At 54.2% G+C, this 26530-nt stretch overlaps 1 protein-coding gene across 3 annotated transcripts in view; it reads right to left on the reverse strand.

The window, feature by feature from the left end:
• Positions 1-847: 847 nt before the first annotated feature.
• TMEM63C (transmembrane protein 63C) overlaps positions 848-26530 on the reverse strand; it is a 64660-nt gene continuing 38977 nt past the window's right edge. For all 3 annotated transcript variants that reach the window (XM_045015359.1, XM_045015360.1, XM_045015358.1), the window contains exons 4-24: positions 26232-26311; positions 22238-22325; positions 19315-19352; positions 18135-18277; positions 17655-17706; positions 16852-16960; positions 16086-16159; positions 15523-15603; positions 14780-14900; positions 13078-13211; positions 12407-12529; positions 11691-11844; positions 10965-11071; positions 9722-9808; positions 7944-8009; positions 7398-7560; positions 5467-5572; positions 4894-5061; positions 4409-4524; positions 3605-3676; positions 848-2788 (exon numbers count right to left, since the gene is read on the reverse strand). In XM_045015359.1, coding sequence (XP_044871294.1) covers positions 2576-2788; positions 3605-3676; positions 4409-4524; positions 4894-5061; positions 5467-5572; positions 7398-7560; positions 7944-8009; positions 9722-9808; positions 10965-11071; positions 11691-11844; positions 12407-12529; positions 13078-13211; positions 14780-14900; positions 15523-15603; positions 16086-16159; positions 16852-16960; positions 17655-17706; positions 18135-18277; positions 19315-19352; positions 22238-22325; positions 26232-26311 — 2295 coding nt within the window. In that variant the 3' untranslated portion in view covers positions 848-2575. The remainder of the gene's footprint in view (positions 2789-3604; positions 3677-4408; positions 4525-4893; positions 5062-5466; positions 5573-7397; positions 7561-7943; positions 8010-9721; positions 9809-10964; positions 11072-11690; positions 11845-12406; positions 12530-13077; positions 13212-14779; positions 14901-15522; positions 15604-16085; positions 16160-16851; positions 16961-17654; positions 17707-18134; positions 18278-19314; positions 19353-22237; positions 22326-26231; positions 26312-26530) is intronic.

The following is a 26530-nucleotide window of genomic DNA, read 5'->3' on the forward strand; positions in this document are numbered from 1 at the left end:
CCAGCCCAGCTCTTGGAATGGGGAGTGGTAACTGCCCTGCCCTGCCCATGGGCCCAGAACCCAGTTCCTGCAAGAGGGTTGTGGCATCATGGCTGCTTTGAGGGCAGCAGGGGGGCCAACATATTTTTTAATTCTCTCACCCTTTGTTTTTAAGTCACAGTTTTATTTGTTGGCTGCAGTGACGGAGGAGACTCTGTAATGTGGTCAGAGGGCAGCTCACATGCCTGCCTCCCTCCCACCTGCCCCCAGCAACTTGGAGCAAGTTGCTGGCAGGGCTGAATTCAGCCTGCAGCCACACAGCTCAGTGAATGTTCAGCTACGTAGCTACCAGGCTGGGCGATCAGGTACGCCTGGGGGAATTCTGTGCCACTGTGTGTGCGCAGAAGTCATGTCCCCAGCCAATTTTTTGTTGCTTCCCTGCAGAAAAATGACTTTTTGAGGGGGAAGCAAAGGTAAGTCATTGTGCGCACGTATACACACACAGCAGCAACGCCGGTTCAGCTGCTAGTCTGAGGCTGGGTCAGACCCACCCCTAGAATCCTGCCCTGGCTGCAGGACAGTCTGCACCCCTGCCATACACCCACCCACTTCCAGCCCCCATCACGCCTCAGCCACGGGGGAGGGGGGGTCACTGTACTTGGGGCTGCACCCCAGTCTGCCTAACCCCTCTGCATCTGGCCCCAGACACCCCCCCCCCCCGCAAGCCTTACCCCTCCCCCACCTGAGCCAGCCACACCCTGCATCTGGAGTGTCCCTGCACCCAGACCCCCCTGCTGAGACACCCCTCCATCCGGACCCCACCCCTGCAGCCAAACCACCCCCCCCCACACACACACTCCAACCCCACCCTTATGAGCCCCCCCCCATTGTACCTCCCTGGGCAACAGCATGAGCCTGGGGTGGAGGTGAGGGGGCATAAGCAGTCACTGACCCTGGATTATAAGCACCACGTGCAGTTGCTGCGGCAATTGGACAGAACCATACTTTGGATGCCGGCATTAGCACTGGGGCAGTGTTGCTCGGTACCTGTTAAACAGGTGCAGCAGCCCATGAGACCGGTGCTGAGACTGGGCAGTATAAAAGTCCTTTACTACCAGTGTCACTAGGCTGGCACTGACTTTCCTTTCCCTAGCTCTTTGCCCAGTGCCGGTCATTCAGCAGCAGCAGATGCTGGGGAGGGTGACCAGCCAGCAGCGAAGTGACAGCAAGCGTTCGTTAGCCATCTTGGGAATTTCCAGTGTGAGGCTGCTCCATGTGTTCTCAAGTCCAGGTGGTGGGGGCAGATGTTTTTCCAGCCCAGAGATTGCTCAGAAGGGTTCCCCAAAGGAGCTTGTTCAATCACATGCATAAGCCCCTGCATGAATAGAGCCCCCCCCCCCCACAACTCCCAGCTGCCTCTTTAATTAAGCCCTTGGAGCGTACATGCATCTCCGGGGTCATGCCCAAAGAGCCGGCAGTCTGGAACATGCCGCTGTACAGAGTTAATGCTTCAGGGCACACAACTCTCCTTTTGCTGCTTGTTATTCCATCCTGGCCTCAGCACTCTCCCCCTGGCGCCTACCCTCTCTCTTTCTCCCTTACCCTGTGCTGGGGGAGCCAGGTGACGGGCCCCACATCGGCCGCTGAACCAAGGCAAGGAGCCCTAAAGACAAAGACAGCGTTCAGCAGTCACACACACAGCCGCAAGCAGACGTAGGAGGAGGAACAGACGCCACCCAGGCCTGGCACTGGGGCCTAGCTGAAGGGCAACTGCCCTGCCCTGCTCTGCTCCTTGGGACAGCGAGTGAGTGCACCACAAAGCTAGGAGTTTGGCATCGCACTTGAGTCTGGCTGGTGCCTGTGGCAGCCAAGGAGCTGCAGGCCTTTGCATCTGCATTGGACACATTCATCGGTGCTCTCTCGGCTTTTTCCCTTGGCAGCAGGAGAACAAGCCCATGCCCACCCCTCAATCTCCCAAAATATGTTGATAAAAAAGATTCACAGCTACGTCTGCCCTGGCACAATGGGTCTGTGCCCCCTCAGCCCCAATGTCTGGGGGCCACCCACGCTACTGCACCCCTTCTTCCCAAAGAGACGCTGAACCAGAGGGAAAGGTGGGGAAAGCAAAGAGGGGTGCCTGAGGTCTGTGGCGATTGATCCTGATTCCAGGAGAAGGGAAAGCCAGGAGATGGCAGGCAGGCTACTGAGCATGAGATGCACTAAGCAATCGGCTCCAGCTGCTCAGAGCTGGAGCACAGGATGGAAGCAGGAGGCCTCCTGGGGGTCTCTCCCTCTGTTCAGCTCTGTCTCCACCACTGCAGCCTAGACCCCAGTAATATCTGTGTGCATGAGCAGGAGGCCACCACCCCAGCACTGGGGCTTGGGCTCTCGCAGGCCAGAAAAGCCGCTGCTCTTCAGCAGTGTTGGATCTGGGCCAGTTAGCGGCACTGGACTCTCGCCAGGGCCTGAGAGCTGGCGGCAGGGACGCCATGGCAGCTCAGGAAGCTTGGGGCCTACAAGATGGAGTTCCCCCCGCGTTCTCAATACTTGATGTCGGTGTTTCTGTCCAGCTGGTGTTGCCGCTGCGGGCGGCTGCTCAGTGGTAATGGACCTGGTCCTCCAGCACGGGCCCGGTTCTGAATTCACCCTCCACAGTCTCCAGCTCCGTCTCAAAGCTCTGCAGGCCGCCCTCCTCGCTGTTCTCCACCGGCTCCAGCCGGTTACCCATTGTGCCGTAGGACTGATGAGCTGGGGAGGCAGCTGGCGTCAGGCTCAGCTCCGGCTCCTGCAGCACCGTGGCCACGAACATCTAGGGCACAAAGCAGACAACGGGCTAGAGGCGAGGATCAGAAAGAAACCCCGGTCCCACTCAGAATCCAGGCTGGATGAAAGGTGGGATTTGATTGGCCAGTGAGGTTGGGGCATGTGCGTGTATTACCCTCCATTCACAAGCAGGGCCGGCTCTGGCTTTTTTGCTGCCCCAAGCAAAAAAAAAATTGGGGCAGCCAGAGCGGCAAAGCAGGAAAAAAACCCTGCGGGGTGTCAGGGTGCAGACGTGCCCTGGCTAGCAGGGGGGGTAGGGGAGGGAGCGGGGGGCGAGAGAGAAGGGGGGCGGCCAGGGCTTCAGCGAGGCGCTCGCCACGCGTCCTCGCCTGCCGGGAGGGCTCCGTGCCGCTCCGGTCGGCAGGCAGGGAAGGACACGGGCTGCCCTGCTGGGCTTGCTACAGACCTGGCACCAGCTGGGGCAGACGGAGCGTGCAGGGTGCGCCCCTCCTCTGCACCGCCGCCCCCTAAGGGCGGCCGGATTGGCAAACAAAACAAACAAAAAAAAGCGTCCGTGCCGCCCTAGGATTGGGCGGAATGCCGCCGCGTAGAATGTGCCGCCCCAAGCACAAGCTTGCTTGGCTGGTGCCTGGAGCCGGCCCTGTTCACAAGAGCTGCGCACCAGGAGACGAGTGGCCATGCCGGGGTAGAGGCACATCTGGGTCGCTGTGGGAGTCTCAGTGCAGTGCTCCTGGTCTCAGGCATTAGTGGTTCGTTGCATCAGAGTGTTTTGACGCTGCAGGAAGCTGACTCCCGAAACGAGGTGTCTGGCGCGTGAGGCCAGGGGAGTGGATATACTCACATTTGAGTTAGGGGTTGAGGAGATGCTGCTTCTTTCCGTGTCGTTGAAGGCCCCTTCTGACTGCTCGGACATCTGCAGGCAGATGGTGGGAGAATACAAAGCAATGAGGGAGGGAGGGATCAGATCTCACAAGTGGTAGGGGCAAACCCCAGGAACACACCCTCCTACAGCCCTTTGAGACCATGGGGTTGGAGAGGGAGGGATCATGTTTGTAGCCACTGAGCGCTAGGATTAACTGAACTGACCACGCCCATCAGCGATACCTGCCCAGAGCTAGACCCACAGCTCGTTTTACAGCTCACAGAGATGGGCTAGACACCAGCAGCTGGGGGATGCTGGAGCTGCCCCTCGGCTCTGAGCTCTCACAGTCTGGATTACGGGGGCTGCATGTCAGGAGACAGGTTTGCTGGGAAGTGCAGTGAGCTCTAACTTGCACCTAGTGGCAGAACGGAGCTCAATGCGCTGGCACCTCTTACAATGCAGCATCTCCTAGTGCTGCCCATGGTGTGAGCACTGATGGGGGAGGAGGGTGGGGCCCAGAGCCTATGATCTGGAGACAAGAAGGGCCACTTTCAGCTGGGCCACTGCAACTGCAGCACAGACACACCCAAAGCTGGTGATGGTGAATGGGCAGAGGGGAGATGCTCCATGCAGCACCAGGGGAGTCAGCCCTGTGTCTGCTCCAGACGCAACTAAATCCTCAGGTACCTCAGTGCATATTGACCCCTGAGAGGCAAGACACAAACAGGACAAAGAGATGATGAGTCAGGGCCAGGGACCAAAGCGGCTGCTTCCCTCTCTCACCTGGTAGCTGGAGGGCTTCCTTGGCTGCAGCTTCTTCAGACACAGGCCAAAGAAAGAGAAGAGGATGCAGGATAGAAGAACCACGAAGGTAAAGAGGGTGATGGGACGGATGGGACCTAGAGCAGAGAAAAACAGCCAGCCAGCATGGGAGTCTGTATCAGTCCACCAGCTTCACTTCCTACCAGCCACAAGAGCTTCTGAGTACCAGCCAAAATCTCTCCCACCTCTGGCTGAGGCCTCCCTAAATACCAGCCAAGCTCTCCCCCCATCTGGCTGAGCCCTCCCCTCACACGGTGAGTACAATCAAGGTCTCACCAACATTACCCTTACTCCATTTCTTTTCTCCCTGTCTGCCCCATTCCCCCCTCCTCCTGTTCCTGATGAGAAGGTGATGGTCACTAGCTGGCTGCTCGTCCCCTGGCGAAGTGAGCCCTGATGCAGATAAGGTCTAGGCTGAAGGAGTCCCTGCCCTGAGTCCACCCTACCTAGACGCAGGACAGAGAAGAAGAGCAGCCAAAACATGCAGAGGATGGGCGCCACCACCACCTGGCTGACGGCCGCCGAGTGGATGCGCTGGTTCAGCTTGGTGGGGATGTACACGTAGTAAATGTTGTAGCGATCGACCATGTGCTTCAGCAGCATGTAGAGCAAACCTGGGCCAGGAGGATGAAAGAGGGTCAGGACAGGTGCCACCATTGGACAAAGGGGGGTGAGGCGAGAGCACCACGGTTCGGAGAGGGGATGAGGGACTGCGTGAAGAACAGTTCCTGGAATTGATGCCAGTGGTGACTGGGGATTTGGCAGCTGATCCCTGCTCACTTCTCTGTACCCGGGCTGGTTCCCCAGTCACTGCATGACAGTGGGGTGGGGGTTCTCAGCAGGAGGCCAATGAGACCAGACAGAGCTGCCTTCTAATGATCATCTCACCTCCCAAGGGAGCAAACAGACTCTCCCGGGAACATGGATGTGGGCGAGGCTGCTTCCAGCCCCGGGGCCAGGCCCAGAGGAGCTGGTGAGACAGCTGAAGGCCGGGCTGGAAGCTCACAGGAGCCACTCACCAAAGGGGACGATGATGGGGCAGGTGATGCTGTAGGTCATGACGACAGCAAAGATGCAGCAGGTCCAGGCGTACTCCAGCCCGAACTGGAACTCATAGGCTTGGCTCTGAGGCACAACCAACAGCACAGTTACCCTGCTGCCTCCAGCCTAGTGCTATCGTGTGTGTTACAGCACTAGCTGGAGGCCTCAGGTGAGCTCGGGGCCCCTGGCACTAGGCATTATACATACACATAGTGGAGGGAGCTCGTACTCCACATGAACAGATGGAAGCCAGAGAAAGGACATATTGCGCCCACACCACAGATGGAGAACTGAGGCACCCAGAGATGACAGGCCTTGTCCCAGTTCACCTAGGGAGTCTGTGGCAGAGTCAGGAACTGACCCCAGATCTCCCAGCCCATTGCCTTCCCCCTAGCCCCATGCTCCCCAGCATTTCTTCCAGGGCCTGGCAGCAACTCCCAGTCCTTTATGTTTCCCTTCTTCCTTTATAAGCCACCCAGACAACATGGCGCAGCCATCGCCTGCTGACCATGGAAGGGATTCTCCTTCAGAGCCAGGTGCTGCTGCTCTTCACACAGCCAGTAGGGGTCACTACTGAGCGACATGATGCACTCCCTTGCCCCACTCCTTCCCAGACCTGCACCGATTGCTTCCTCTGCACAGCTTACCCCTGGCAGCCACAGAGGGACTGGAACTAAAGCCAAGCCTCCTGCAGCAGCCTCCAGCCACAAGCCCGTCCCCAGAGGCACTGGCACCAGAGCTAGGGTTGTCAACTTTCGAACTGCACAAACCCGAACACCTTAGCTCCGCCTCCTTCCTCAAGGCCCTGCTCCCCCGCTCACTACGTTCCCCCTCCCTTGGTGGCTCACTCTCTCCCCCCCTCACTCACTTTTGCTGGGTTGGGGCAGGAGGTTGGGGTGGAGGAGGGGGTGACAGCTCTGTCTGGAGGTGCAGGCTCTGGGGTGGGGCCAGAAATGAGGGGTACAGGGTGCAGGAGGGGGATCCAAGCTGGGGCACAGTGTCAGGGTGTGGGAGGGGGTGAGGGCTCTGGTTGGGGGTGTGAGCTCTGGGGTGGAGCCGGGGATGAGGGGTTTGGGTGCAGGAGGGGGCTCCAGGCTGGAGGGGTGGGGCAGAGGGGTTCAGGGTGTGGGAGGGGGCTCTGGGCTGGGGCAGGAGTGTGGGGTACAAGGGGGTGAGGGCTCTGCCTGGGGGTGCAGACTCTGGGGTGGGGCTGGGGATGAGGGGTTTGGGGTGCAGGAGGAGGCTCTGGGTTTGGAGGGGCTCAGGGCTGGAGCAGGGGGTTGAGGCATGGGCTTACCTCTGGCAGCTCCCTGGCAGCAGCTCAGCAGAGGGACTAAGGCAGGCTTTCTGTCTGTCCTGGCACTGTGCTGCGCCGTGGAAGCGGCCAGCAGGTCCGGCTCCTAGTCAGAGGTGCAGGAGGCGGCTCTGCCCCTGCAGCTCCCATGGGCTGCAGTTTCCAGCCAATGGGAGTGTGGAGCTGGTGCTTGGGGCAGTGCATGGAGCCCTGTGGCCCGCCCCCACCTAGGAGCCGGGCCTACTGACTGCTTCCGGGGTGCAGCGTGGAGCCAGGGCAGGTAGGGACTAGCCTGTCTTAGCGCCGCAGCACTGCCACACAGACTTTTAACGGCTCGGTTGACGGTGGTGACCGGAAGCTGCCAGAGTCCCTTTACGACCGGGTGTTCCGCTCGAAAGCCAGACACCTGGTCACCCTAACCAGAGTCCCACCTCCTGGAGCAGCCCTAGGCCACGGACCTGTCCCCAGAGGCACTGCGACCAGAGCCCCACCTCCTGAGTACAAGAAGTTGAGTTTCTGGCCAGGACAGTGGAGACAGGATCTGGCGGGTCTGAGTTCCCAGGCGGGTGTGGCAGATGGGCAATGTGTGGGTGTGCAGGGAGCAGAGCCACACACCCGTTTGATGTGGAGCCGCTCTGGCTCAGACTTGGCGAAGCAGAGGCGGGTTGCGTAGACGATGAGGCTGGGGATGCGCAGCAGCTCCATGGCTGTCCCAATCAGGCTGGACGTGATGACGTAGTTGACAAAAAAAGCGCCGTTATCAGGGAGGAAAACGCACCTGCCCCCGGAAACAACAAGGAGGGAAGAGAATGAGATGTGCCCCAAGCAGATGGCCAGAGAAGAGCTGTGCCAGGCTGGTGGCTGCAGGACTCATGCCCGAATCACTCCAAGCTGCTGCCCAGCAGCACAGGGGATGACAGCTGCAGGACTGCTGGGTCCATGAGCTTGCAGCCCCTTCTGCTCAGGGGATCGCTCAGAAATGGGGGCCAAAACTTGGGGCGTCCCAAAACACTACAGCCAAAAACCACCAACAGTGCAAAATGCAATTCGTCTGCCCCTGTACATACCCAGCTGTGCATGCAGCTCCCCCTAATCTACACGTGTACACACATCCCCACACAAACACGGCTCCACACATGTTCAGCACCCGCCAGTACTCACTGGAACTTGATATTTGCCTCATCCAAGAAGTGAATGTCAAAGAGCCAGTGGAAGAAAAGATCTAAACTGGACGAGAAAAGGGAGAACAGAAGCTGGTTAGACGTGTGTTATACAGACAAGAGAGAATATTATGGGCAAACAGGCAAGAGTCTTTCGCTCTCTCTCTCGCACGCACATGCAGAGAGCAGGAAAAGGTCTTGCAGCACACCTTCCCCCCACCCATCTCTGGACTTCCCTTTGGCACGGGGCCTGACCTCCGTGTGGAATGTGCCCAGCCTGTTTTGGCATTGTGTGAATAACAACAATCATGATAATAATCAAGGCTGGTCTGAGAAAGAACAGCTGGGCCACATGGTGCAAATGCTGGAAAACACTGTTCTGTCAAAGGTGGCAATTACTGAAGGATCTGGTTACAAGACCTGGAACGCTCCACAGAAAGGGTTAAACCTACGATGGAGCCGTGTCAAAATCTTACTGGAGTGGCTGCTGCTCCCGCAGAGCGCTCTCGGCTTGATGCTTTGGTCCCTTTGCACATCTCCAGCTGCGCAAAGGGCCACTAGCTGCTTGGCAATTGCCCCAGCACAGCCAGAATCCCTAGGTGGCATAAAGCTGTTGGCATCAGGGATATGACTGAAGGCTCCTTATGCTCCGACTAGTCCCAGCTGATAGAACAACCCCGTGGTGCCACAGGCAACTGAGGGCAAGTTAGGTCAGCCCCACTGCTTCTCCAAGTTGTGCTGGGAACCAAAGTGGATCCCAGCCGGCTTCAGAATAAGGACACCCCAAAGGTGGTTAAAACCACCCTTGCCCCCACCCTGGGATCCTGAATTGATCACAGCTTGGCTAGACCTGAGAACAAGGCTACATACACACCCGGCTAAGGAGTTCCTTTGCAGATCAGCTGAACAAGAGAGCGGTTAATACTCAGGGTCACTTGAGCTAGCTCATACTCAGGAAGGAGGGGGCTGTGCAGCTGGGGGTCCTTGGGCTGAGGGGTCACCAGGGGAGAGTTTGGGGACAGGACAGTCCCAGGAACAAACAATGCAGGTGCTGGGAGGGGAGGAGTGAGTGCTTTCTGGCTAAAGGGCTGGGCAGTTGGGCCTCAGCAGGAGTCCCTGCAAGTGCAATAGCCTGTGAGTAGCTGTGCTGCTTTTGCCATTTCTGTTTGATACACACTATCAGTACATTAGACCAGGAGATTCCCCAGAGGGAGCTGGTCAGTTCTCTCTCAAAGACAAAGTAGGCTACTCCACAGCCCCTAAAGATATTGATTGGCGCTGGCCAAGGAGCAACACCACAGAGAATGATAAGTAACCAGCTATTGTGCTGTAAGGTATTTTTCCTCTTTAAAGCGTTACTGCTCGAGGGGATGCTGTGCTGTGGCAGCCTTTTGGAGGCGATGTAACACGGATGCCCTCTGGAATACACATGGTTATTAAAGACACGACGGCACATTGCCCAAGAGTCAGGGAGTTAATCTTGGCATCCTGGTCAGTTGGGCCATGGGCAATTCCATGCTTCTTCTCTAATTTCCTATTACGTTTCAAATGGATACACTTCACTTTCTGCCATAACTGGTGTGTAGAATTGCCGAGTGCTAAGAGCTGCTGTGTTCCATTGCAGAGGCGGCTGCATTTCAGTGGTGGGTGACGTGATCCCTGCACACACGGTCTCTGCAAATGCTTTGGGGTTGATCCCTCAGGATGAAGAGCTCCAGGGACATATATATAATTCCCAGTCTGCAGGTGAATGAGGAGGGCTGTGCACATGGGCTGTACCTGGTCAGCCCCAGCGAGGGCAGGATGATCACCATGAACACCAGAAAGAAGTAACACTTGTGCATCGTGACCTGATTTTCATTCGACCTACAGAAAAAGGAAAAGATCTTTATACATTTTGGAGACAGAAGAGGAGCTGGAGGGAGAGATGCTTGGGGCTTGGGTCCAGTTCTGCACAGGGAATCAGACTGTCCTCAAGGGGACACTGCTCTGTTGGAGCAGAGCGCTAACTGGGGAAGGTGGGGATTCTTTCCCTAAACTATGCAGAGGCCACAATGGGGGAACAGGGTGTGGTGAAGCCATCTGGGGAGTCCCCCACCCTCCAAATCTCTCGCTAATTCTCACCACTTCCCACAACAGTATTTGCAGCTGGAAATCTGACTGTAGCTCACAAGCTGCAATGGCCAGTTTTCCCACTCACCCACGAGTCATGGTTGGATCACCAGCTCAGGACATTCAGCGCTGGAGACTGGAGGCTCACATTTTGTGCCCAGGGGGAGAAGTGTGGCACTTGCAGGGGATGCCAATGGAAGGAGCATGGCTGGGGGGACACTAGGTGGCTTGGGCCACCTGCAGGGGGTGCTGCTGAGTGGGACGTTGTGAGGGGAGCAGAGAGGGAACACAGCTGGATTGCTGGTTAAGGCCATTGGGAGGCATTAGTGCAGCCCGGGAGCAGGTTTAAAACGAGAGGCATAGATAAAGGGAGAGGAGAGGGGACTACAGGAGGTTCATCAGGTGGGGCAGCTTTGACACCCCTTCCGGTAGCAAGTCATTTTTTAAAAGGTGGGCACCTGTACCTCCATCCCCACCTGCATGGGAACGACTGTGCTGGGAGCCATTCAGCCTGACTTGTCCTGCAGATTCAGTGCCGGTTTGGAACGTAGCCGAGAGCACTGGAGTGGACTGAAGCATGTGTGTGTGCAGCTGCCAGGTGACTGCTGCCCAACGGAGGCGGGAACAAACAGCACAGCACCTCGCACAGTAACCTGGCTAGTGCAGACAAGGGCAGGCGCAGCGACTTCTCAGGGCACAGAACTGTCTCCTCAGGAGGGACTGGCAGCCTCTTCAGTCCAGACTGGACAACACCCCGCAGAAGAGACTGTAGGGACCAATCCCACCCTGACCCCTGCAGATGGACTAAATGGTACCTACTAGGGTTTTCATTCAAATCCAGATCCCGAGTGACTCCGAGGGGGCAGGCGGGACCCAGGTGAAAGGTCAGAGTGTAAAGGCCGTGAGTTACCTGGTCCAGTGTGACTCAAAGAAGGCGGAATAGTACACGACGAAGGGCAGGAACACCGAGAAGGCCCAGAGCAGCAGCGTGGGGAAGAACTGGGTGAGGACGGGATTCTGGGGAGGGGAGAGACCGGAGACAAGCTCAGGACCCTGCCTGGCCGGTGGCAGGGCCCCTGGGACGCTCGCTGCACCGCTGGAGGGGCGGCGAGGCTGAGGACAGAAGGCTTTACTGGGACAGAGCAAGCCCCCAGGCTCCCAGCTACAGCTCACAGGTTACTGCGGAGGAAGGGGCTGGATTCATGGCAGCTCTGGAGCAGCCCAGCACTCGGTGCAGTCTGTAATGGTCCCACCCCACCTCCTTTGCTTCGGCACACTCACAAAGCTGCCCTGCCCCATTGGCTCCCTATGAGTGAGGATGTGTGTGCCCCTCCCAGGGTATGGGGTCACTGCCTGGGGCGGGGGGACACACACACACACAACCTTACAGAGAGACAGGACCCGAGGATGCCTCCATCAGGGACATGTGGCTGCCCACCATGTGGGCTCTCCCTTTCTCCCTGCCAAGAAGACACCCATCCCACTCGTGGAGAGTGCAGGGAAGAGGCATGGCCTGCTCTCCCCGGGGGACATAGAGACAGCCCACACCCTCCCCTCCTCAGACAAGCTTGGAGATGGGTAACCCCCTAGGTGGTTCCCTGAGTCCAGCAGGCAGAGCCTTGCAGGAATCTGCTACCTTGAGGCTCTCCACTGGCCGCGTCACGTTGAACATGTCTATGGTGTTGACGACGATGGCAGGTGTGGTGAGGAAGAAGAGGAGGATGAAGAGGCAGAAATTGAGGAGGACAAATCGCACCCACCATGACGTGCCACGGACAGATAAATTCTCCCTACAAGAGAACAGAGTATCCAGCAGGTGGAGCACAGGGAAAGACACAGCGGTGCGGGTGGCTGGAGTATCCCTCCTGGTTCCCGGCTGGGAAGGGGCTCTCCCCACTTCAGCAGCCTGACTCACTGGCTCCCATGCTTACTCTGCCCTATACCTTCTGCCCCACGTAGACCTCATCCTTTCTGATTATTCCAGGGCTTCTGCTTCTGGGTTTCCTGCTATTAGTCCCCATCCCACCCCATCTGAACACAACTGTCCCCTGCACTGTCCCACCTGGAACTGAGGGCATCGCCAGGGACTAGGAGAACCAGCACAATGGAATCTCTGTGCCCCCTGCAATGGGCTCTGGATTCACCAATGCCAGAGAAAGCCCGGGAGACTTCATTTTCCCCTCCCTTGCCTGGGCTAGCTGAGACTTGCAACCTCGCTGCATTGGTGTCACTGTTCAGTCCCCACAGAGGCGGATTCTCAGCCCTTAGCACTCCCAATGGTTTGGGAGAATTAAAGCCTTGGATCCACCTCGTGCCCTGGTGCCCCCTCCATCCAGCTGTGTGGGGATTTACCAGATGATGTCACTGGGGGCTGGGGCATAGCGAACGCCCCAGCTGTGGGACTTTACCACCGTGGTCACGGAGGATTGCTGTGGGTGCCTGCGGCAGTGGATGCGGCTGTAATCCTTCAAAATCCTACAGGAGAGAGGAGGAAGAGGAGACCTTGGCTCATGGGACAGATTCCTGCTATATGAGAAGAGCTGGGGGGCGAGTGGGAGGGGGAAGGGGTTCAGGATCTCCGCCACCCTAAACGTTCTTCCCACAATCACAGGCTGTGGCCCTCTGCCATACTCAGAGGTCATTTCTTCTGCTGATATGATGGGCAGAGTCCAGCTGAGACTAAACAACCATTTGGGTTTCGCTTACTGAAAATCAGAGAACACGCAGAACCGTGGAAATACTCAGAGCGCCACTTGATAGCCTCGAAGCACCAGGGCCACTGACAATCCCACCCCAGAGCTGGGATGGGCACCCCTGCTGGCTCTGAAGCAGGAATGGACTAACCAACCATTCCTGGTCCCAAACCCAGCAGGGGAAAGTGCTAGAGAAGCCGAAGCTGCTTGTTATTTTTATATTTACACCCCAGAGCGGTGTGAATTTCAGGTTCATTTCCCATGGGGAGGGGGTAATGTGTAGGCTGCCCAGAGGGCCTCGGCCCTGCTCTCACTGAGGCCGGCACTCACACTGCTGTCATCCTCTCATCCTGGAAAGTGACAAAGGCCATGTCAAGACGCTTGAGTGAGATGCGGTTGCGCTCAGCATTGAACTCATCAGTCAGTTTCTCCTCCAGCTCCCCGTAGTACTGCTCAGCATCCACCTGCAGGGGAGAGGAAAGATCACTTTAAAAGGAGCTCTCCTCCCAGAGAGATGGGACTGACATTCCAGCAGATCACTGGGGATGAAATCTGGGGGCTGCCACATCAACACCTGGACTGGCTGTTGAGGGACAGTCATGGAGCTAGCTACAAGTGGGAATGAGAGGAGCTGGTTTTGTATGTGCAGGCTCCTCCCTCGCCCATGTGAGGGAAATAAGGATTCCAGGAGGGAGCTGGGACCTGTGGTCCAAGCGAGGGCAGAAGATGCATTGATGCAGGATTTAAGGAGGCAGTGTTTGGGAACAACGCTAAAGAAGCCAAAACTCCAGCACCACCCCTCACTGGGATAAAGGACATTGACTGAGGGCATCTGGCCCCCACCTTCACCCCAAGAAACAGCAGCAGAACCAGGGGGCATTGAGCCATAAGATCACTACACCCTCCTCCTTCAGATCGCTCCTCTGGACTCACCCCAGCTGTGGTGCCTACGAAACATCAGCCAGTGAATGACGCAAGGGGCACATAGGGAAAAGCTGGCCCTTACACTGTGTAACTGTCAGGAAAGAACCTGTAAATGCACCTATGGATTTTAAACCTGACTCTATTCGGTTGTATCCCTCTCCCCACACCCTTCAGGTGTTCCCTGTCTTCTTAGGCCCCCATCCTGAATGGAGCTGCTCTGTGTGGGCGGGGTCTATGCTGGTGCACACAGGGGTCTGCCAGTGAGGAGCAACTTGCAGGATCGGGGCCTTTGAGTGTCAGAGCCTATGTTTTTCTGTGGGCACACACAGCACCTAGCACAACGGGACCCCGCTACTAATCGTGGCCTTTGCGTACTGCTGGAAGAAATATTAAGTAGTGTTCAACAGCTGACAAATGCTAACCCAGGATGCACAGCTGCAGTGAGTTAACTGTGGCGGGGAGGTGCCCAGGGATGGGTGTGAAAGTGAGAGTGACTGTACGTCATTCCAGTCTCTCCAGGCAGACACGCTGCTTGTTAAAGAACAACACTAAGGTCTGTGTCAAGGAGACAGCTGTCTGGGTTGGAACAACAGCTGCAAGTGATGGTTTGTGCCTCTAGAGGGCAGTAGCAGGTGAGTGTTTCCTACATACACAGTTCAGGTTCCGGTGAGCCAGCGTGGGTGCCTGATTCTGTGGGTTGTTTGTTAGGGTGACCAGATGAGATGAAGAAAATATTGGGACATATGAGGTGGGGGGGTGTCCGCCGGCAGAGAAAAAAAAAAGCCGAGTGCTGCCGGTGGAGTGAAATATCGGGACAAACCACCCAAATATTGGGACGGTCCCGATTTTATCGGGACGTCTGGTCACCCTAGTTGTTTGTTGATCTATGGAAACCTCCCTCTGGCCCTGAGGGTTCTTCTGGCTCATCTCATTCTCCGGAGCCTCCATCTCCCAGTATGCATGGTGGGAAGGAGACTGGACAGCAGCACCGTTTAGTGGCTGTCACAGAAGCAGAGCAGTGTGGGGAGGGGAAGCTGCCCATCAGGTGCCTGGGGTTTGCTGGGGTGAGTGTTATCCAGCCCTACCCCGCACCCCTCTGATCTCTTACCTGTTCAAAGCTGCAGCTGCGGCAGCAGAAGATGCGGGCGCAGGGGTGAGTTTTGATCATGATTTTCCCCTCTTTCTGTGCCTTGGTGGTGAAGTAAAGTCGTCCCTTCATTGCCTTGCGTCTGCCAGGAATAGGATCACAGAAGACACTTCATGAGGCCTCCCAGAAAAGAGAGCTCCCCTAATTTGTTGGAAAGGAGCCTGTTTTCCATATACACCCAGATGCACCCTGTGTCTTCCATAACATGCCCCCTACAGCACACCAGGCCAGGAATACCCCAGACGTACCAACGTGGACAGGGACAGAGGGGGAAGCCTGATATGCTCATCCTGCTGGGCACACTCCTCCTGCCATGGGAGCCTGGTGCCATGCTAACACTAGGCGGGAACAGTGCTCACTAGCACTAGAGAGACCTCAGGTACCCCAGGCACAGCCTGCCAGATAGGCAAGGCCACCAGGAACCTCAAATAAAGAAGTCTCAAATGCCAAGAGAGGCCAAGATGTGAGATTTCCCCTGGGACTCCTGAGGCCATGTAGGTAATGTGGGTGTGCTCCCCCGGCGTACAGGACTGTTCTTTTACAGAGTGAAGTAGATCCAGGCAGGATGACGGCTCTGGAGAGCCTGCAGAGGCAGTGTGCATGCAGACTCTTGAGCCCATCAGTGGGTGATACGCAGGCGCCATGAGATAGCTCCATGGGACTCCTAAGGAGTTCAAGGCCCCAAGGCCCCAGCACAGACTCACCTCTCTCCATCGAGCTTCATCAGCTTGCGAACATCAAAGCAGAACTGGACGTTGGTGACAGTACAGCTGGGATAGGCCTCGCTGCGGGGCACATACACAGACAGACATGTGAGACCCTCCCTCCCAGGAGACTGAAGAGACTCAAACCACTTGCTTCTCCCAGCCCCGCTGACTCCTCATCTCCAACTCTGCAAGGAAGAGAGCGCTGGGATTGCTGAGGGGGACAGCCTCCTGGCCCTAGGCACTTACCAACCCCCAGGAAGTGAGTCTTCCTGGGCAATGTTGGATGAGAAGAGGGAGGATGGCTGCATTTTCTGTACCTGCCTTTGCCATGGCAGCCAGCAGGGGGCAGAACCACCTTCTTCATTACCTGAGACCTTTGGCTGCCGGCAACATCACCTGCTTTCCACACTGATGTTCCTCTAATGTTTTCACCCCTCACCCAGACCATGGGCATCCCGACCTGTCTCCCTCCAGTGAGTCATCAAGAATCAGCAGAACCAGGGGCAGAGAAGCTCACAGAGATGGGCACAGATCAAGCAGCTACCTGTGGTTCTACTCACTGAAAATGCTTGATGACAAGGGAGGAGTCTGTGATCTCCTTGGGAATCCGGGTGACCATCAGTGTCCGGGCAACCTGGGAGAGGAGAAGAGGAGTTGAGACAGAGGGATTGGGGAGCAGAACCATGTTTTGTCTTGCATTCACAACACTCCCGCCTCTGCAGCACCTCACATTCTCCCTGGAAGGAAGATCAGTATCATTTCTTCCATTGCACAAATGGAGAAAACTGATGCACAGAGACTTGTACAAGATCATCCTGTGAATTGGTGGCAAAGCTGGAATGGAATCCTGGAGTCCTGATTCCCAGTCCCCAGCCAGTTCACTACGATCCCTCCAAGAGGTGGGAACAGAACCAGGAGTCCTGACTTCTAGTTCCAGGCTCTAATTACTCAACCACACCCTCCCAGTGCTGGGAATAGCCTCTGACTCCTAGGCCCCCTGCTGTAACCACTAGACACTACCACCTCTTACACTGCTTGGACATGGGTTGAGCTCAGTCCCTCGAAAGCAACACAAACAAGTTTAAATTTGATGGGGGGCACAAAATGGTGCATAATCTGAGGGTTTCTTTCATTTTAAGGAGAATGGGAGAAATCTGGGAGAAATCCACCTTCTCTTTCCCAGTTAACCCAACTCCAGGCCATTTGTAAAGATCTAGTGTATTCTAACTGTGGTTCCTTCAAAAGCACAGATGGCAAAAGACAAGCAAAGTTGTGCAGGGTCTCCCCTTGGGTTGGGAGGGGCAGAAGAGGACTGGGGCAGCTTACCTTCTCATCCTCCTTGTATTCGAGCTGGACAGAGTGATGAGCCATACAGAGAATGGTGATAATGAAATAGATGAGAGCGAAGATACTGTGCAGCCACAGGAGACGGTCTCTGTGCAAGAAAAAGGAACAGATCTACAACCTAACAAAGCAGCACCCCTATTGGAGATCAGTCAAACCACTGCAGTCCTGTCCTCCCCTCCACCTGGAGGGCAAGCTATCGGCCCATCACGGTGCAAACCAAAAGCACATAGCATCCATGCTCATAGCTACTGCGGTCCCTGCCTCTTCCAGCACAAGGTGCTGTAAGGAATGGATGCAGGAGGGCGAGCTGCGGGCAGTTCAGTTATTGCAGTCCTAGTTTCTGCCAGTAGGGAGCACCAGAGGGAATGCTGCAGGAGCACTAGCTGAGCTGCTGGAGGAATGAGGCAGGAGAACTTGTAAACTCAAGCTGCTCCAGACCAAACCCATCCCAGCAGGAGGTGCTGTACTGAATGGTGTAGGAGTGCGGGCTGGGGAGGTGCTAGCTCCAAGCTACGGCAGTTCCAGCAGGAGGTGCTATAGTGCACGGTGTAGGAGTGCTGGCTCCCATCTCTTCTTGTATAGCTGTCCATGTCTGGCCATCAGGTGCTCACACATCTTTGCAGTGCACGAGTTGTGCAGATCTTTATGAACCATGTAAAAATAAACCCTGTCCCTGGTCCCAGGGGCCAGGCCCCACATTGCTGATGGCCTAACCCTGTGCCCCTGGCAGCCATCTCCACAAGCAGCAGAGAGTGCAGCTGCAAGGTGTGGGGGGAACGTACTGTGTTGGGACGTTGGTGATGGTCGTCCGGCCAAAATGAGCTGGACTGCTTCCTGGAAGAGAAGAGGGGAAGCATGGAGATTATGGGAGTGCCGTGCATCTCAAGAGGTTCAGGCCCAGAATACAAACAGCTTCCCTATGACAGATGCCTGGGTCCCCTCCTGGCTCCTTCCTCTCTGCTGCTTCCCCAGGGTTTCTCCAGGCCTCCTCCTGCAAGCCCCAAAGCTTCTCTGGTCTCCCCCATTTCCTATACCCCATAGCTGGCCACCAACCCACACCCCATGGGGCCAAGCTCCCAGGCATGACCCCCTGCACTGAACCAATCTTCTGGGCACCACACCTTATTCAGAATCCCACCTTCCCAGCTAACTGACAGCATCATCATTCCCCCATCCCGCTTGGTGTATGATGCCCACCCAGGTGCTGTGGGGATCTGTGCTCTGCCACTGGGATCACCCAGTGGGCTTGGAGAATTACCTACCCAAGAGATCCCCAGAGAAGTTGACAGGCAGGATGACAGCCACAGAGAGCACACAGACGATCATGACCAGCACCAGGATGTGGCGCTGGAAAGAGAGGTAGGTGGTGGCGTCGATCCCACACTTGCTCTGGAGCTCCTCATCCCTTACCGACACAGAGGCGGATGGTGTGTTAGTGCAGGTGATGTGAGATCACCCATCCCTGCTCAGGGGGCATGCCCCCCCCAGCCCCTCCCACTCTCCAGTGGAAAGCACCAGCCCCAAATACTGTAGGGCTCAAACTCAGGCCATCCCTCCAGAAAGCACATACAGGATTCAGGAGGGGAGTGCTCCGAGTCTCTCCCTGGAGGACGGCATTTTGGCACCTGTGGAATGGAACATCTGGGATGTCTAGAGGGTTGCAGACTGGTCCCCAAGGGAAGGGCTGGGAGGGAGCCCCATCATTTGGGACATTTAACCTGGGCTTGGACAAAGCCCTGGAACGTACACTGAAAGGAACAATCCTGCACTAGCCCCTGGACGAACCTAACTGGACGTCTCCATCTCAAAACTCCAACATAATAGGTTGTCCCTGACATTCCATGGACCGGATCCCTGGATGAACAGAAGAAGGGATCATGATCTCCCAGCATTTGGAGAGTCCAGCCAGTGAAATACCAACAAATCTGGACGCTTTCCTGAACTAGCTAACTCTGCTAAATGGGAGGTGGAAATCCTCTGGGCCTGGTCTCTCTCAGGGGAGTTCCAGCCCTTTCTGATCCCCACTGGCCCTGAGAACAGACTTTTTGGGCAGTGCTTCACTCTTCTTGAACTGATCAGAACCAAGGGCACCACAAAAATGAGGGTGGGAGGGGAGAAGTCTGTCAAACTTTTTCTGAACTTCAGGTATGTTGTGGGCCTCCTGAATGCCCCTCAAGGTGGGAGGGGAGCACTCAACAGAGCCAGGGCAGAGGGGAGATGGGACAGCACACAAGGGACAGCAGGTGTAATGAACAAAAAGCCCATGTTCCCCTCCCCTTCCAGGGGAGGTGCTTTCTGATCAAGGAATGCCAAGCAGATACAGCAGCACCAGGATATTCACTGGTGATGGGTGGTACCCAGGTGGTGTCTTGGATACACGGAAAGGCAGAGAGAGGCCAGGTAGCTGCCATCCAATGCAGACAGGAAAGGACATGTACTTACTTCATTTGGTAGATGGAAATGAGCCAGGAGCAGAATCCCTGGAAGGGAAGATAAACAGGATCAGCTGGTTGAGAGCAAACCAAGGTACCAGAAATGGAGTGCGGCCTCAGAGTGCTTCACATTGTGGGGAATCGGGGACCAGCCGTGCTGTGATTGTGGCCAAGGAGGGCAGTTGGGGGCTGGCTGCACGGCAACTATTGCTAAACTAACAGAGCTCCTGCTCTGCACTCAGTGACCAGCTCTGACAGCACAACTAGTGTCAACGAGGACAGAACATGGAGGTGATCACCTCTGTTTTTCTGAAAATGCCACGGGACCTTTAGTGTTCAGGTAGCAGCCAGCAGAGGGACTGGGGAAGACATTTGAGGAGAGCAGAGAGGAGCCGACAAATAAATGCACCAGGCCACATTCCTTCTGGGGGAAATCCATGGGCATGAACCTGGCTAGCACTGCCTAGAATAAAGATGACTCTGGGGGGACATGATCACAGCCTACAGAAGCCGTCAGGGTGACAGTACAAGTGAATGAAGGGAATTAACAATGCTCTCAGGAGATGGCAGGACAAGGAGATTATGGCCCTGAAGTGATGGAAGGAAAAGTCTAAGATGGAGATTAGGGAATTTGTCTTCACAGCAAGAGCAGCCAGGGCAGAGGCTAGGAGGGGGAAGTCCCATCACTGCAGAGATCCGAGAGCGGGTTTGAGAAGTATGGTAGGTGGGGATGACAGGGGCTTGAATCCTGCAGAATCCAAGGACAGACTCAAGCAGCTTTCCTTGGCACCAGCTGGCATGGCAGACCTCAGCTCCAGGGCTCCTCTGACGGACAGGTCCTTCGACAGCACAGCAGTCCCCTTTCCAACACTGCACAAGGGCATTAGCCCTGGAGAGGAGCTTACCTCCCTGGGGCAATTCTCCCTCCACAGGATACAGGCCACTCCCATGGGCTTTCATTTGACTTGACCCCATGGAGGAAAGAGTCCTTCACACAGTGATTCCTGCAATGTACATGTCCCACCTCTCCCCAGTGACAAGTGAACAGGGTCACGAGTCAGAGGGAAATTGCCAGAAACAGGAGAATTCCTGGTAAACGGCCAAGACCTGCTGTGGAGAAGAAGAGGCGGCTCCAGGAATGTCACCAGAACCATGGCCAAAGCCACTTCAGGGGTTCATCTTTTTGTTAGCCAAAGCTTAAATTTTTCTATATGACAAACATGCTCAGAGAACAAGAGCAGGGCAATGGAGAGATGGAGGAGAGGGAATGAGAAAGAGAGACAGGCTGCATCTACCCGGGGAAATTTAGGAAAATCTTCCATGGAGGGAGTGTGACGGTGCACCCCATAAGGCTTCATGGAAATATGTATATATATGACATAACTGGAATATGTTTTGTGCTACATATGCCTTGTAACATATCTCTGTGAAGGTTATGATCTACTGAATCTATTTATCCTGTTTGTATGCATGTGTTATTGTTGTATTCAAAGTTATGAATATTGGCTGTGTACTTGCTTGATTTCTAAGTAGCCTTAGTAAAGCATTTGGTCAGCTTCTTGAGAAAGGAATGTGCAAATTAAGTGCCCAATCAAGAAACACTTAAAGGACAATGTATCTTGGAAAGCTCCAATCCACATAAGAAGTCTACCTGAGGATGGTCAGGGTAGCATGTAAACAATGGCTCCTGCCTGTAAGAACTGAGTCATGCATGGACATGTGACTTGCCCCTGTGACTCCAAAACTCCATCTTGGAGCTGGACTTTGCATAGGAGAGAGGAGGGGGTCTCCACTCACAAGAGAAAGTCTACTTAAACCCTTGGGAGGCCCCTCCATTTTGTCTTCAGCTGGCTAAAGAGATAGCCTCTCTACCCCCCAAGGATACCTGAAAGAAACTGGAACAAAGAACAGTAACTACAGGGGGTGTGAGTGATTGCTGGACCCAGACTAGAAGGAGACTACTCTGTAAAAGGAAGCTTACTGGAATTCGTCTAAGGGTGAGGTTTTTATCTGTACTCAGTTTTCTTACTGGATTAGACTCAGACTTGAGTGTTTTATTTTATTTTACTTGGTAATTCACTTTGTTCTGTCTGTTACTACTTGGAGCTACTTAAATCCTACTTTCTGTATTTAATAAAATCACTTTTTACTTATTAATGAACCCAGAGTATGTATTAATACCTGGGGGGCAAACAGCTGTGCATATCTCTCTATCAGTGTTATAGAGGGTGAACAATTTATGAGTTTACCCTGTATAAGCTTTATACAGGGTAAAACAGATTTATTTGGGGTTTAGACCCCATTGGGAATTGGGCATCTGAGTGTTAAAGACAGGAACACTTCTTAAGTTGCCTTCAGTTAAGTCTGCAGCTTTGGGGCACGTGGTTCAGACCCTGGGTCTGTGTTGGAGTAGACTGGCATGTCTGGCTCAACAAGACAGGGTGCTGGAGTCCCAAGCTGGCAGGGAAAGCAGGGGCAGAAGTAGTCTTGGCACATCAGTTGGCAGCCCCGAGGGGGTTTCTGTGATCCAACCCATCACAGGGAGTACTGACACAGACAGCACTCAGGAGTTGCTACCACCGTGTTATCTAACCCTGTTGGGAATGGATCTAGAAAACACAATGGCAAAAGTACCAGTGTGCTGTCTACTCTAGCACTCCCACTTCTGACACCAACAACAGCTCCCCTGGTGCTAGAGCAATGGGGGGGGGAGGGATTTCCCAAGCATCAACACTCACTATAAGAGCATTAGAAAATTGCCACTTCCCAGGAAAACAAAGAGCAGCTCCTGGCTCCACAATTGGTTCATATTAAACAGGAAACTTCAGACTGGTGACCTAATCTAATTTTAAACCTGGGCTCCCTCTAGTAGAGAGAGCTCCTCTTTGCACAGGATGGAGCTAATTTCTCTCCCACATCCCACTGAGACTCACCACATCTTTGTTATCGACATCCGGCGGGCTGGTCTCCGATGGTGATTTCTCCTTTTCACTCTGCTCCCCGTAGAACAGCGACGTCAAGCTTCCAGGCAGAGGGAGGAGGAGAGAGAGGGCAAGAAAGAGGGCACAGGATGGAGAGAAGGGGAGAGAAAGAAGAGAGGGAATGATGGAGAAGCACAAGAGAGGGAGCAAGAAGGATGGGGAAAAACCCCAAGATTCTGATCAGACCCACTTCAAAGTGACATTTTCCCCCCACAGCAAGCGGCCTCCTTTCTGAGAAATCAGCCAAGACAGGACAGCACTTGTGCGTTTCTAGCCCAGCAGCTGGAAGGGATTTTTCAGCTCAATAGCTGCATGGAGTCAGCTCTCTCATCAGACTGTTTAAGATGGTGAATCAGCAGGTGGCAAAAGGATTCTATACATGCAGCAACTGCACCCCAAGAACCTGCCACCCCCAACAGTTCCCCCCAGGAAATAACTGCACCTCCCCAGCGAATGGCACAGATTCAGTTTCATGGGAACAGTGGTTACACACACACACAGTCATTGTCTAGGACATATTGAACTGTATTGATGCCCATTGCATACAGGAGAAATGAGACACCAAGTCAGTCAGTAATGATAATATCATAATGAATTGGTGTATGTGTGTCTGTCTGTGCATGCAGTCGCTGCCCTCTGCACAGCAGAATCAGACCTGTTTCACTGTGGGTCACAGTCCCTATAGTGCTGGCAGCTAATGGAGTGTCACCTTTATCTGAAGTGCTAGGGCTCTATGCTTTTGGAGTGGGAGCATCCCAGTTTTCTCCTTGCTCATGGTGTTAAGTTCTGAATGGCCATGGATTTGTTATGATATAATAACACTCTGTCCTCTAGCTCCATTTGTTCAAGGTTCTCTTTATGGTTCACAAACACTGCTCACGCTTCACAAAACCCATGTGAGGTCACTACCTTCAGGACAAGTTAAAGGAGGCTCTTCAGAACCAGGGGCAGTGTGGGGAAGATATTAACTATTCAACACTTCTCCCTATGCTGGCTCCTTTCCAGGAAAATCCCCTTTGGTTTACACTTGGGACTCCCTGGAAGTAATGAAGAGAGAATGTCCCACCAGATCAAAGTGAAAACAAGATCCCACTAGCGCATGAGGCTCTATTGTCTGGTTGTTTCCCCGCTTCTCTTCTGTTATCTCAGATACTTTGGCTAAAGAAGAGTTCCCCACTCTTTGCTCCAGCGAGGTCATAACTACATGTTTGTGACATCATTATGGCAGTGACTGCGACATCACTGACTCACCACTATGACATCACTTGCACTATTCTGGTAGAAGAGGAAGAGCTTGGGGAGCGACAAACTCTTAAAGGGACAGTGTCAAGTCATTTGTGCTGGAATTTAGATTGTGTGAGAAAAATGTTTTTCAAAACTTAATAATAAAATTACAATAATACAGTAATACCTAGTTCTTAAAAGTGTTTTTCATCAGTAGATTTCAAAGCACTTTACAAATGAGGTCAATGTCAGTATCCTTATTAACAGCAAAGTTTCCATTAACTGAATGGAGAAACATTTTTGTTTAGCTTTAACACCTTTCTGGCAGTTTGGGAAGCCTCAAACCCTGCAGCCTTGGGCTACTGCCTGGCGACAAGCAAGGGAAAGTGTCAAGAATGAGGAAGTGAAAGTGACCAGGCTAATGTCACTGCCCGGGAGGAGTGAAATTCAGGGAGTAAAGCAAATAGGGGATCACTGGGGAAAAGTGACTTGGATTTTTACAGTTCTGTCTGTTTTAAACATGCCACGTGACATTCTAGTACCATATTTTAATGGTGTCTGCTGTTTTAAATCTTGACTGTCCCTTTAATCTCTCCAACAAGTGAAAACATCACTGACACATTTCCAGATTTAGAACCAAAGGCAGTGCTTGAGAAAAATCAAAGAAAACCGAGGCTCAGAAGAGGATTCTGGAAAGAATTCCCTAAAGCCAGCCCCATACCTCTCAGAGACACCCTTCCCTACCCCCCTCCAGAAATAACAGCCATGGGAAAGAAAGAGGAACTGCTGCAGGGATGGGGAGCAGGATGGCTGTGAGGTGCTGAGGAACATGGCACCTGTCGGGAGGATGCCTGATATTTTGGTCTGGTTTCATGCTGCCAATCAAAGCAGGTTTGGACTTGTAAATGGGGAACAACATCTCTCAGAATCCCGACATTCTTTTAATCAATAACAAATGTAGGGTCTGATTTTTTTTTTATTGTGTTGATCACATTTTTCTCCTGAGTCCTGTCCTAAGGCGCAGTTGGGTTCTAAATCCCTGGAAATCTGCAGGCTAGGAGAATGCTGATGTCCTCCTCCACCCAACCAGACTAGAGCACCAGGAGAACCTCGGTGCTGTACCAGAAACACTTAGCATTCTCTCCCCTCCTGCTGCCAGACCACACTCTGTGCTGAGGCAGTCTCCTGCCCCTTTGGTGGGAGAACTGTCTCCAACCCCTGTGGGAAAGCAGCTGCTGTTTCTCTTTCTTTCCCAGGAAGGCATATTTCTTGTCACCAAAACCACAATCACCAGATCACCATTATCATTACTCGTAGGAATTCCATGTGCTTGGAGGGATTCGGCTGGTTCAGAAGTGGGGGAGAGGAGACAATTAGAAGTATCAGTAACCATCCAGGAGACTATATCATTCCCTGCTTATCCTCCCAGTTTTATATCCCCAGTTGACTATCACCCGCCAGCCTGCAGCCCATTGTGCCTGCATTCCCTCCAAACATTCATCCCCACTCAACTCCACCTCAGACTATGAGTAAGATAATGACAACAAGAAGCCAGGTGCCATGAACCCCCCAATCATCACCTACCACCCACACCTCCAGCTCTATTTCTAAACAACCTTCACCCCCACACCCTTCCATCCTCTCATCCCGAGCAACCTGTCTCCCAAACCCACACCTCCAAACTCCCCATCTCTCCTCCTCTCGGGTCATATCATAGTACACAGATTTCATTCAGATACATGCTCTGCGCCCCTCTGATACTTGCGCCCTCTTTGTCAGAAGACCAGAGCATTAAGCCACATGCCAGCATTTAGCTAGTTCCATAACCCTCAAGGACCCCTGTGCTGATGATAGATCCTTCTCCCATTTCCATCAGTAGCTGTTCTACAACAGCGTTCAGCAGGCATCAGATCAGGTCCTTAGGGAGCCTTGACATCCCTGGTCAGGACCTTTTGCCAAGGGATGATGCAACTGCTGAGAGGGAGGTGGAGGATGGGGTCCCCTCACTGTTAGTGGCTGGTGTGTTAGCTCAATAATTGCTGCACATGCTAATGGACACATGAGGGGTTTGTTATTTAACCTTTTGGTGCAATGTTCCCTATTTCTTCCTGGTTTTCCAAGAAAGAAAAAAGGAAGGAACATGTTCCTTAGTTCTGAACCTACAAGTGAAAGCTAACGCAGCCCTGGTGCTGACTCTGATACACCCACCAGTGTCACTCTAGAGAACCTGGCCCTGCCAGCGCACAGACAGCCCTGCCACTTCCACTGCTACAGAACTGAACTTGCCTTCAATCCGGCCACAGCGTGGGGACAGGAGAGAGCTCCAGAGCTTACCAGAAGCAGCATTTCCCGCCCCGAAACCCAGCAGCACAATGGGCACTAACTGGCCTACGTCTTGAAAGGCTCAGCGGAGAGGCTGACCGTGCCATGGAGGCTGACCTGCCCTCCCATCCCTAGCCAGTGTTCCTCCGAGGCACGAATGAAGGAGCCTGTGAGAAAAGCTTGCCCTGCTGCCACCCATGCTGTGCCTCTCCATGGGGATGAACTGAGATGCTCAGCCCCCACAGCTGCTAGTTTGGCACTGTTCAACAGCCCTGACATTGACTCTGCTGGGCTTGTTTTGGAATAAGGGCAGGGAATAGACCCTGCACCTCCTCTCCCTGCTCTGTCACAAACACTTGGGGGGTGCCACCAGCCCCTAGGAAGGGAGCTCAGTCCTTACCTGTCATTATCCATCAGCAGGGCCAGGCGCCCATAGTCCCAAGCTGCTTTCCGAAGGCAGGAGAAGACCAGGAGGAGGAGCTGCATCAGGAGAGGGAGAGCAAAGGGTTGATGTACCAGCCCCACCTGATTTCTAGAGGCCCCTCCATTCAGAGAGGCTGCCCTCCACAGGTGGGCCTAGTCATGACAGCAGAACCAGTCAAAGCACCTCTCAAAACCAAATTGAGGTCCTGCTCCAGTGACTCCGCTGCAACTGGCTCCTGGTGACTGCACTCACGCACCCCAGCAGAGACCCACATA

This window comes from Mauremys mutica, chromosome 4 (genome assembly GCF_020497125.1).
Source record: "Mauremys mutica isolate MM-2020 ecotype Southern chromosome 4, ASM2049712v1, whole genome shotgun sequence".
NCBI lineage: Eukaryota > Metazoa > Chordata > Testudines > Geoemydidae > Mauremys > Mauremys mutica.